Here is a 13,711-nt window from a genome sequence, read left to right as displayed (position 1 = left end):
TTTCTTAAAACAATCCTTAATTTCTGCTTTTGGATACCACAAAATGCATGTAGTTTTAATTTGCTTTTAATTTCCATCTTAACAACTTTTCCCTTGCACTTTAAAGTAAGTAATATTTTTGGTTATGAAAAATTTTTTATATCTTCATAGTTTTCAAATATTTTTTACTAATACTTTCTTTTTATCTTTTGCAAACTTTAATTTCACTTTCTTACAGAAGCCTTTTACTAATATGAAAATTTAGTATAGTCATTCTTGTCGGCGTACTTCATGAATAGCCCCCGAATCATCAAGGACTCCACACAACTTTTTGCACATAGATTTTTTCGAAACGTCTGAAAATATACTACAATTTTCTTAAGATAATACGATGAAGAACCAGTAAAGTGATTAACATATGTAGAGGCGACTTATTTTGAAGTACAGTAATCCCTCAATATACAACACACAATGTTGATTACATGATTTTAAATACTCCTTGGCTACATATAAGTATTTATTTTAATAGTTCTGTTTGTGAATTTTTAGTTATAAAAACCTTGTATATTTTTCTTTAAAAATATGAAATAGAAAAATACATTAAATAAAATTATATTATGTGTTTTATATAAAAATTTTGTTTAAATTATTTTTAAATGCTACTAAAAGTATGCTATAAAGTCACATGTACAATCATATGTCCCAATCTGAATACAATAATTTTAATTTGTGACAAAGTAGTAACTACAGTGAAGGTAAAAATATTATTGTTCCACTAAAATTATAATTCAAAATGAGCTTTTTTAAATATATAATATATGTGGGAATCAGTCTGTCCGAAGAGGGGGTGTTTTAGCACGTTTACTAGCTATTAATATTAGGGAGTAGGGCACATCATTCTGAGAACTGAGAAAAATATAATCGTTCCTATAAAATTATAATTCAAAATGAGCTTTTATATATATATAATAGATGTGGGAATTAGTTTCTCCGAATAGGAGATGTTTTAATCCGTTTACTATATATTAATGTTAGGGAGTAGGGCACATCATTCTGAGGACTTACGGTTTGATGGTGAATTTAACCTCCTGGCCTCTACAAAAAAAAAATTCAAATAAAAAAAAGTTGTGTTATAGATGAAACTTAGGCGGTGCTGGAGAATTAACACCTACAGAAGTACAACACTGAATTATAATAATATCAAAAAAAAAAAATCTTTTAGTAAGCCGCATTAAAATAACTAAGAAAAATAATTATTAATAATAATTAATACTTCTTAATAAAAATGAAAAAGAAAATAAAAGTAAAATAAAAATAAGAGAGAAAAGAATTTAAAAAAAAAATAAATTAAGAACAAAGAATAAAAATTAAGAATAATACCCAAATTGAGTATAAAATTAAGATAACGAATATTGAGTTTCATAAAGACGACTTTAGTATGAAGTCGAAATATTGAGAACAAAATAAAAATTAGTATGAAACTATTTAAAGGGTAAAATTTAATTAATAAGTAATAATTTAATTTAATTAATAAGACTTGGAAGAGTTTTCGAATTGAAAACACCAAAAATGTCCACCACAACAATCTCTATTGATGGGTGTGATGTCTGCTAATATATATTTATATATATGTATATATTCTACATAAACGTAAAATGAAAGTAAGTAGAAAGTATAATTATATTTGAACAATTCGTGCTTATATACTAAATATAAATATATATATATTAGCTAATGGAGAGTTAATGTTTACTTTTGTTTCTATAACTTTGTATCTATCTTCTGTCAGATTAAAAAGCAATCTGCATGCAATATAAGCTTTACTTAAAATGGTAAAAATGGACCCATATTGGTCTTTCTGTACTTATTTCAACATATATTTGCTCTAGCATTTAAATTAAATAAAATTAAACATATGAAAAATTTTGACTTGATCTACAATATAATCTTATTGATATTACAAAAGATTAATTTAAATTGTTTAACCCATATTATTTTCCTTACTATAAATTGTTTTAACTAAGTAAATTGTATTATTAGATAGGTAGCAGTGGCAGCCTTGTATCCAAGAAATCCCACTACAGTTCAAATAATGGCTCAATATTACCCTTATTACAGGAATAGCGTTGGCTCGTACATAGACTAAAAAGTCAGTATGCGACGACCGCCTAAAAAAAGCAACGATTCTTGGGTGATTGGGTGAAGATAAACCAACCTGACAGTGCTGTAAATTTGACAAAATCCCTAATATCGCAAGATGACAGCTCGGACAGGTCGGTGAGAAAAAGGGCCCGAAGGTAATCGATCTCCTCCTAGCTAATGAAACATGAAATGTCAATGCCCATCTCATTCTCAAAACTACAGCCGCGACAAAAAACGTTATAGGGTAGGCCCAGTCTCGAAGCCTCCCTATTATGTCCATATATATTATACTTTTATATATTTACTTTTATACTTTTTACTTTTACTTTTATATATTTTCTAGGTCTGAAATGGCAACAACTGAATTTAAAAATTCTGGCAAAAATTTAATTTATTTTCCAAAAAACTTTTTTAATAAAAAACTGAATTGCTTAAAAATTTTTACAAAATAAAAAATATTTAAAACAATTATTAATTTAAATGGAATCATCGACTAGATGATCCTTTGTTACTGTAACTAAAATTTAGTTCAAACTAATAATAACCGAAAGATATATCATGTAATGGCTGCGCATTGCCCTGTGGCAGTGCATAGTCGCGCGCTAGCTGATCTAATAAACTACCGCCACCACCACCGTTGCTTCTGCCTTGTGGTTGATAACGTGGCTGTTGCGGTTGCTGTTGTACGGGGCGCGGTGCTGGTGCTTGTGTTGGACCAAACTGTAAAGGTTCCAAGAGAGGGCGACCACCAGATGCTGGTGCTAAGAAACCTTGTGCACGTGCACTTGAAGGCGCTGGATTAGCGGGAGCTGGAGCATAGACAGGACGTGAAATCCGCACATTAGACGGACCTTCACCAAATGACTGAAAGAATATCAAAAATAATAATATTTCTAAATTAATATACATTTAATTGAAAATCTATTAATACCTGTGATTGTGAATAATCAGCTTCAGGACGTGCTGGACGCTGCAAAGGTGAATATAACACATCTGTAGAACGTTGTGCTCCGGGAACTTGTAATCTAGGTGGTACTGGTGCTGAAGCTTGTGGTGGTGAAGAATATTGTGGTCTACGTGGTGCTGGTATATTTTCAGGTTCTTCTTCTTCTTCATATTGTACGTATTGTGGTTGTGGACGAGGTGCTGGTCTTGGTTGTGGCTGTGGTCGATTGACACGCTATAAAAATAAATTTATTTCATAAAAATTTAATTTTATTAAATCAATTAATTATATTACATATTGTTTCTGTGGTCTTATGGGTTCATCATCATATTCTGGTGGATCTCTTGTGGTTTCATCTACTAAAGTTGGTGGTGCTACTGTTATACCTTCACCAGATGGCTGGAATCCATATTTATTAGCGCCATATTCCACAACACGCACTTTACCAGTCTCATCTACATAACCGTATTTGCCCTTTACTTCACCTGTTGCCAGTTTAGTCTCGATTTTAAATGAACCATCAGCACCTTCATAACCATAAGTATAGGAACCATCTTCATTGTGTCTGCAATGTAATAATTTTAGTGTAATTTTAATAATATCAAATACTGACGCTTCTTCTATCATACTTATTTATTTGCTTTAAAATTGGTACTGGTGTCGGCCGGGCAGAATCTGCCAAATGTCCAGCACTTGGGCGCAGTCTTATAGGTGCAGAACGTGGTGTGTTTTCTTGATAGTCCTGATAGTCTTGTGCTGTTGCTAATGCACACAGGAACATTAGTAGTAATAATTTTTTAAACTATAGAAAAACATATTGGATTATTTATATTTTAACTTATATTTATCTAAATCTTTTTCAATAAAATAAGAAAAAAATATTTCATTAAATTAATTGAAATTGAGGTCTGTGTTGAGTCTAAAAGAGACTATTTAATATAAGAAAATTTGTTTTACTAAACACCTTATTCTTGCTCTTATGTATAAGAAAAGCTATTTACTTATAGACCTAATATTGGACATTTGTGTTTAATTAATTTGTGATTGTAATTAATCTGTGTGTAAAGACTTTTTAAATTTTAGAACAACTAAAGTTCACCTATTCTATTCAAAACTTTTTTTATTAGCATATAACTCTTATAATTCTCATTTTTTTTAATTACGGATATATTCGTATAATTCTTATCTTATTTGATTATAATGTTCTATTTAAAGTATAACATTATAATATTGTTATTGTTATTTTTTAATAATACAGTATATATGGAGAAATAAGTCCGTAATTAGGGCAGTAGAATAATAAAACAGATGTAGGGTGTTCTCGTGTTGTTCATACTTCTTATTGTTGTTGCAAAATTTTCTTTGACTAGGATAAACCCGGTAATTTAATTACCATAGAAAACTGTGGGGTCGGGAGAACCTAGCCATCGTGATGACATAGAAAAAAATTAAATGTATTTTTAGTTGTGACCAACCTATAGTCAATTTGTGTACTAAGCTACGGACGGGGCACTGTATTTCAAAATACGGGGCTTGTATCTGAAATATGTACCGGAATACACAGAAGCTGCACTAATAAAAAAGAAAAGAAATTTATCAATTACTTTATTTATCCTTATTCTTAACCGAGTTCAATGTCTAGTATATTATTTCTTCACTGGCCTTACAGATATAGTGAAGATAGTCCGATTGAATCTGAGTGCAAGATGTACTAATATTTTTTATTATCACACACGTTTAGTAATCTAACTGCTAAATTGTAAAATATTAGATGATATTAAAATATGTCTATGATGTTTTGGCACACTTTTTAACAAAAATTTTCTTTATTAAAAATCAATTTTAATCAATTATTTATTGGCTATTATTATTTATGATTTCTATTTTTCAAGTAACCCCGAAATTCCATCATTATGAAACATTCATGGTTCATTGGCGAGAAAACTGGCCAAGTGATTTTCAAAAGCTCTTCGATAGGACAATTCTTAACATATAAAAACAAATGGTGGTCAGATAATGTATTGTCCACGCTATATAGGGTGGAATCATTAAAACTAAATATATTTATGGCCTGGTATTGTCAATATCGTTTACAATCGTATGACAACTCTTTTTCTGTTGGTCTATTCTGCTCGCTTTTTCTAGATCGTTTCGTTTACGCGTTCGAGTTGTGAGCAGTAAAGGACCGAATTAATTGTTGTTCTAAACAAGACCAACTTGTTGTATACAATTTCCTGTCAATCACAAATAACAATATTCATAATATCATGATGTCATATGACATATGACATATGTATTCCGTCCTGAAAAGTAATATGTAAAAACTTTCTGCATAATTTCGTATAAAGTATAATCAATTAGCCCGCAAAAATTATTATAGAAAGTATAACAATACTGCGATAAGATCAGTAACTGGAAATCTGAAGGAGAGAGAGTACATAGAACTTCATGTTTTTTATTAAAAAAATAAAATTTGATGAAAGCTGGGTGAACTTCTTTCAAAGTTTTAATAATGGTGAAGTTTTAAATATGTGTACTTATCCTATGCATATGTTATCCAGAAACATGTGAAGAATTCAAAAAAATTGATTTTTCTTATCTGGACAAAAGAAAGCACATATAATTTCATATTTTTTTAAAAAAAAAAATAAAATTTTAATAAAGTAGTGTAGACTTCTTTTCATGTTTAAATAAAAGTGAAATTTCAAATATATATACTTATCATAGACTTATCCAGAAATATGTGGAAAACTCAAAATAGTTGATTTGCCTTATATATAGAAATATTTAAAAGGTTTCGATTATATGTACTATCGTAGGTAAATTTAGAAAGATATGAGAAATTCAAAAAATTTGATTTTCTTCATATATAAAGATATTTAAATAAAAGCAAATATATTAAATGCTTTCATAAAACTTTTTTAAACTCCAAACAATTGTACTTGTACGAGAAATTATTTACACACTGCCCCATTGGTACCCGTTTGACTACACCTATGGTATTTATTTTAATGAACTAGACAATAAAATATATTGTTTCCAATTATATTTACCTTGTGGCTCGCTTTATAATTAGAGTTCATTTTGTATAAAAATATACAATATATGAAATAAAAATATACAATATGAACTATAACTGCAAATTAAATGTGAAAAATAAATGTAAGTATCGAAGTAACATTGTGAACTTTAAAAAATGTATTTAATATCTTGCAGTAAATATCATAATCATATAAGAAAGTTTTTTTTTAAACTGTTGATATATATCAAATAATTATATGCAAAAATTGTTTTATTCATTTGAATGCAAATTTGTTGATACAACTTCTCTTGAACTATTTCTCTCCGAACATTAGAAACTTTTCCAATAAATTGCACCGAACAGCGAACAAACTCAACTGGCGAAACTCAAAGCTAAACATGAGACCAACAATGGAAGCCAGTGAAATATGGTTGGCAATATACGATGGAACAAAGGAATTAATGCAAATGCCAAAGTTTTGCCAACAAAGTGGGAAGCACTGATGCACTGGTAACTGCTCTGCTCCTCGTGAAATATATGAAATTTACAATAAGCAAATAAATAAATTGCGAAAATATCAATTTACTATATGAATTAGTTGGGCAACATTGCGTTTCCCACGCAATTTTCAGTTGCACCAAAAGTCTTTGGAAACGCTTGAGTAGTAATTAAAAAGTAAATTTATTATACTCGTATGGTTCGAATGGGTTGAGGGGCCTATAACTTAACTCGCACCAACCGTGCACCGCCATGCAACTGATGGGTTCAATTATATGTAAACGTTCCAACAGAATGAAAATAATTTCGAACAAAAAAAAAATGGTTTCTCATAGTTGACAATGTGTGATATGTTCATGTAGAAATTACATTAAAAATTGCTTCAAAAAAACAAAAACAAATATTTTAATGTGCACTGTATCTTTGCATTTATGTATCTTCTCAGTTGGTTATATGCAACCTAACAGCTTTAAATTCACACGTTGCTTGCAACAGCTGCGATATCTGATGCGCTATGTAAAGATATTGTCGGTAATTTAACAAATTATCAACCTAAAGAGCTGAAGGCAAATTAGCTACTTTTGTAGTAGTGAGTATGTGGATTTTTTTTTGTAATTTTAAATAAATTAATATTAATCTATGTATATGATATTAAAATGCTAAATAATTATTCAATTATCTCGTGAACATAAGAATTGCCTGAAGATGCAAGTATATGAGTACCAACTACAGCTCATCTTAATTTGCTGTACGTTTCTTGTTTTTTTTTTTGTTTTATTCATTGTTTTGAATTTTTTGCATGAATAATAATTGCTAAGTTGTTAGATGAACATTAGAGATTATAAGTTAAAAACAGATACTTTTTTTTAAATTTATTTCATTAAACTGCATAAATCTGTGGCTAAAACGCTTGAAGGCGTGCAGCTTCGAGACAACAATGAAATTACAGTTCATTACTTTCATTGAATTTTTGCAGCACTCCAAGAGATTCACTTTAAAACGGTTTGTTGAGAAATAAGATCCGCAGATATAATGAAAAACTTTGTAATAAATTTTATATATTTTTTCAGCAGCATTTTTATGTACACACTGTGGTATTTAACAACTTAATATATTTTGTACCATGAATGCTATGGAACTTCATTCCACAATTCGCACCAAAACATTTTATAAAAAAAATTTTATTATAAAATTGCAACAGCATTTTTTCCATTATTTTTTTTTTTTGCTACAAAATACGCTAATAAAAATATTAATAATCTTATTAAAGTCTGAGTAGTAGAAGTGCTTTGCATTTTAAATTATTATAGAAAATAATTTATTTATTTATTTATTTATTGTAGTAATACAATAATGCCATTCCTATCCACAGTCCATTTAATAAATTAAAAACCTTTCACTTAAGTCTTGAACTATTAAATGTGTTGAATGTAAAATAGCCAAACAGCCTTGGTACATAGATCTACCAAGACGCCTAGCAACTGCTTGCTCCAGTTTGTAAACTCAAAAATATATAAAAAAATTATAATAATAGTTAATGTTGGCATTTTGACCATTAACCAAAAGCCAAACTTCATTTCATCCACATTTGCATTTACATTTTGAGTAACGCAACTAAATATTTATAATGTTTTGCCTTTGATATTTAAGGTTGACAACTGCAAATGTTAAGTAAAAACATGCATAGTTTTCTCACTACACAATAATCCACTTTTTTTCTGCATTTAGTTAATATTGCAAAAAAAATGCTGATGAAGCAATTTTCATTATAAAATATTTATTAGAAACCAAGTACAGTAAATATTTCATATATCCCGTATTATAGCATACTGTATTAGTTATAGTTTTATTTATCATTCAGTCTTGTCTTGAAGCATAACTAATGAAAAGGCATATTCATAGAGCCATTCGATACATTACAAGCGGTTTCACGCACTTAAGCTCCTCTTAATTTCAACACACTATTCACAACTAACACTATTAGAATAAGACAAAATATATGAGATACTGTCTCCCAGCCGAGCAAATTTTTTGATCTACTAGCAGAGCCTAACTGAACATAAGATATTTCGAATAAAAGTCAAAATATCAATTGTTAAGAACATCTTAACATCAGACATACTTTAGCGCCATCAACCTCTTCCTGATACAGATCAAAGCCACAAAAAGTGTCATCCGCTTCCAGAAACAGTCAATATTCAGTTTTCTTAAACCAATCCATCTTGTTGATATATTAAAGGCAGACCTGATGATTCGTCATATAACTTGCCAACAATGCACCAGACATGCAAAATGTTATAAAGAGTATTATCGGGAGAAGTCAACATTGAGTATTCTTCGACAAACCCATCTTTTAAAAAATATAACGCAAGCCATGATTACCTGTTATAACGCCAACAGGTAATCATGGCGCCAACAATATCTTAGCTCAACGTTTCTCATTAAAACCTCAGTCTTAATGAGGAAGTATGTACTCATCTACAATTCCATATAGTTCTACTGAACCAGTTCCTTTGGCTAGCAGTGTTAACTAGACTGTCGCGTAAATAGCACCTATTTTCGGTTGGAACTTACTTATGTCTCATACCTCTGATACCTAATTGTGGATTAACTTATTTCACAATAGAGCTACAATCAAAGGAAGCTCTATAGCTGATCTAGTTCTTGAGTCATTGTTTGCGGTCTCATTGTCACTATTTCTTGTTTGACTAAGCAACAATCACGGCACCACTCAGTTTTTGCTTTAATTACTGCATTATGCGATATTGCAGCAGTTTACCAAAATTCTACAGAAAAAAGAAATCTTATCTCAGCAAAGCAAAATTCTGTTTTTGCTTGGTAGTCGATACGGTATACAATAGAAGTCTTAAGTTGACTTCTCCCGAAGAGAACGTCAACAAAGATATGACCTCTGACCGATGTGGGTACCATTTGAGTCTTTAGTATGATTAACGCCAGCGCTGACGTCGATAGTTCAAAACATAGTGAAATTCTGTATATTTAAAATACACTTTAATACTATTGATTACTTTTAAGTAACAAACTATTAACATTAAATTTAAAAACATTTTAAAAAATATTATTACTTAAGCAATTGTAGCAGCTGATTACATTAATCCATCAATCATTAATTACATTAATGTATGCAAAATGATATATGTACAAGCAAACATGTATGTTATTATTATGTCAGATAGAGTATTCTACTCGTAGGAATTTGGCCTTACTTTCAAAAAATGAATTTTAATTATAATCGGTTATTAGTTTATTAACCAGTTTAATGCAATAATTACCTAAAAATATTTTGAAACTAAATTACAAAAAGAAGAAGAATAAATTCATTATAGATATAGGTAGTAATGAACAGATACATTTATGGATTACCAAATAATGTGTATTAACGTATTTTGCTTGTAGTACAAAACAATAGTAATTTAATACCGAGTATATATCTCCAAGTCACTTCTACTCTTGTTAGAGTTACATTAGGTATAGAACAACTGATGTTAAAGATATTATCGTGAAATTTGTATGTTATATCTAGTAATTCTGCTATTATTCGATACGTAATCTGTTGTGTAACATAGTTTTACCATACTATGTTCCTCAAGTCCTCAAATCATATTTTTGTAGTAAAATAGTGCTATATTCAGGAAACGACAAACAGAGAGATTTTAAAATTTCCAACCATTTACAATTCTATGTGACGAAAATTTTTTAAAATCTTCAAAACCATTTTAGCATAATCAATAATAAGCGTGGTATTATTACTATAACACTTTCTACGCAGAGAATAAACACAAAATTGGATTGGAATTTAGTATTACTCCAATGATATTACCGCTCAGTTTTTGATCGATCTAACACTTTCTACGCAGAGAACAAACACAAAATTGGATATTTGGTATTACTCCAACGATATTACCTATCGATTGTTGATCGATCTCTCAGCCCAGTAAACTCCTGCTCCATTTCAAAGCCGGACTGTCATTGTGAATACAAATAAAAGTATTATCCGAAACAAACTCCAGTTTCTATTTCCTTAAGCAGACCTAATTTGATGAGATGATAACACAGACCATGTTGATTAGTCAAATAACCTATCAATAACCTCAATTTTGTTCTAATGAGGATAATAATAGGAAGATATATTATATATATACCTATATATATATATATATATATATATATATATATAATATATTATATAGTATATATAATATATATATAATATATAATATATATAATATATATAATATATATAGTATATATAATATATATTTATATATATATATTATATATATATATATAGTATATATATTATACATATATTATGTATAGTATATAACTATATATATTTATATATATTATATATAATTTATATATACTATATATATATGTTATAATGAAAACTAATATATGACACTATTTAAACTGAATTAAGGGCTTCTAATATGGTTCTTAATGAACCTAACTAATAGATTTAGAGACATCTCTCAAGAACTACTGTTATAACGTACTAACGACAGCATCACTCATCTGCTTCTTCACAGTTTCCAGTAATCATCTAGATACGTACATACCCTATAGAATCTTATATTCTAAAATGTTCAGCCGATAACCCTAAAATATGTATCAAAGACATTGCTCGCACCATTCAAGCTACACAATAATTTTCTAGTACTGGGTAAGAATATCTCTACCTAAAATTTGTCATAGCCTTGGAATATATTCGCGGCACACAATAGAACCATTTAGTGAAGAGTTAAGTAAAAGGTTTTACTTCGTAATTAACACGAATTTAGTGTGATAGGATGTTTCATATGCTATATAACATTACTACTTGATTAGTTTAGTAAATGGATTTTTGGGATTTTTTATAGTTAAAATATAATATACTAGAATCGAACATTATTAATTTTTAAAAGTATTAATAATAATTATTTTTAATATTTTCCATTCGTTATTTTATTAAATTGTAATTCCATTGCTTATAGAACTCAACTTCAAGAAGAAGTATTATGTCTTTAATATTTTTTTAAAATAATGTACGAGTAATCTTATGGAATTAGTCTCATAACATAAAATTTCGGGTTATTGCAGCAATCCTATTAATCATGATACTAACTAGAAACTCACTTTCAAAGTTTACTAATTTTAATAGCCAATAAGAAACTGAATTTGCATATACCATTTATAAAAATATCAATTTTTTAAAGCAAATTATGGTATTTGTATATGGAAACTTCATCAATGCATCGAATTGCCATTCCGTCCATACTTATTAAAAAAGTCCATTTAAAATCTGTACACACAGATGTTAAGAAATTTTTCTGTAACTACTTTTGCAATGCAGTTACTATGCAATCATGTTAGATCAACTCAGTGATAGATTAACATAAAATCCAGTTTTCCAAATGGGGTGTAAAACTGTAGCACCTACTTTCCGTTGACAGCACAGGTAACCGAAATTGCAAAAAGTTTTTAAATTAACTGTGCAATCAATTTGCATATTACGAGTCATAATAAGAAAATAAACTGGAACTCCACTAAATTTGTGATGCAATTTTAATTCAAAAAGTGACGCAAAACATCTTAAACTAAATGCAACTGCAGTCTATCGTTCGCAGTACATCGCAGTACAAGACATAAAGTAACACAAGTTGAGTATCTCAGCTATAATTTAATGCACTTTTTTTAAAGGTACTGCAGTTTTGGTGCAACTGCACAGATACACAATAAAACCTAAGCACATACAATTGAATTACAAAAATTGTCTAGAAATTCGAGAGTTTGCTTTGTCATAGTCTTTGTTTGTATAGATAATAGATATGTAACTTGATACGTGATAATTTTGTAAATAAAAACATTATTTTTTTTAAACATACCACATTCATTGTTTATTGATTCGTTATGGTTTCTTTAATGTTTATTTTGTTAATCCGTAATTGAAATTACAGCTATCAAAAACCTTTTAAGGTAATTTATAATCCGTTAAGAGTGTTTTATGTTTTATTTAAAAGATTAACCAGTCTTTCGTCTATATAGCAAATCACTACACCACCCACCGCGTACGCTTCTACGTCAACTTTTATAATTGATTAATTATTGGATAATTGATTTTATTGTTTTTTTTTTTGTAATTATTTCTAATATATATTTTTTTCAAATCTTGTTATTTTGGAATACCGAAGCTCGCAGTCATTGGTAGAGATCAAAGCTGTTCTCAATGACTTTGTTTAAAATCGCGGTTTAACTGAACGGCCGCAAAGTTGTCTTGGCCTTTATATACCACGTAGTGTTTTTGTAGTGCCTGGCAAAAAGTTAGCTCGAAAGAAGAAAAACCTTTTGCTGCTGCAAGAAAAAACAAACACAATTACACAAAAGCAAATCGAGTAATTTGGTTTACTCACAAGTACCTTACCAACACTAAAAATGCAAAGCAGCAACAAAAACAAGCCGTAAACTTATTCAGTTTGCACTTCACCACACCTCAAAGAAGTTTTCTTCATTTTCTGTTGAAGTACGAGTCTTATGTACAATTAAGTGTGGTGAAATTTAAAGTGCCCGTTGAAATGCTTTAATGCATTTGAGCAGAGCTTTTGCGTATTTATTAGAGGAAGAAATACTTTGATCAGTACGGACGGATCTACGATTTCACCAGTGTTCATAATTAATTTTTAATTAAAAGTAAACAGAACATCTTTTTCGTTATTAAAGTCACCACACAATAAAATGCTTTTCTGATTTAGAGGATTTGTAAGCGAAGATCTGGTTAAAATAACCATTGGTAAAATTATGTAAATGCGAGAAGTGGATTAATTTACTCCCACTGGATCCCACTGGATAAATTTACTGAGAGAAAAGGCACCAAAATTATAATCACAAATCGCAAATATTTTAAAGTAAATTCTATTGGTTCTAGTATGATTTTAGTAAGATTCTATAATTCTGGTATGAGCGCATAACTGAATGTAATTATAAACTCGTAATATACAATATAACTACCAGGCACAGGTTATGGTTGGGTTCTAACATATGATGGTTTTCATCTTCCAATCTAAATAAAATCTGAAACTATCAAAAAAGTAACAGTAACGGTTAATGATGTTCAATCGAAAGTA

The 13,711-nt window shown here is 29.2% G+C and overlaps 1 protein-coding gene across 1 annotated transcript; it reads right to left on the bottom strand.

The window, feature by feature from the left end:
* Positions 1-2,489: 2,489 nt before the first annotated feature.
* On the bottom strand, positions 2,490-12,849 carry LOC119686192 (proline-rich receptor-like protein kinase PERK9). The gene is made up of 5 exons (XM_038100696.1): positions 12,476-12,849; positions 3,697-3,869; positions 3,362-3,632; positions 3,053-3,301; positions 2,490-2,985 (listed from the first exon to the last, which is right to left on the bottom strand). The coding sequence occupies exons 1-5, from the start codon at positions 12,482-12,484 to the stop codon at positions 2,656-2,658; spliced, it is 1,032 nt and encodes a 343-aa protein (XP_037956624.1). The 5' UTR covers positions 12,485-12,849; the 3' UTR covers positions 2,490-2,655.
* Positions 12,850-13,711: the final 862 nt, after the last annotated feature.

This window comes from Teleopsis dalmanni, chromosome 2 (assembly GCF_002237135.1).
Source record: "Teleopsis dalmanni isolate 2A chromosome 2, ASM223713v2, whole genome shotgun sequence".
Lineage (NCBI taxonomy): Eukaryota > Metazoa > Arthropoda > Insecta > Diptera > Diopsidae > Teleopsis > Teleopsis dalmanni.
The sequence above is the reverse complement of the archived record's forward strand: the minus strand, read 5'-3'. Positions and strand labels throughout refer to the sequence as shown.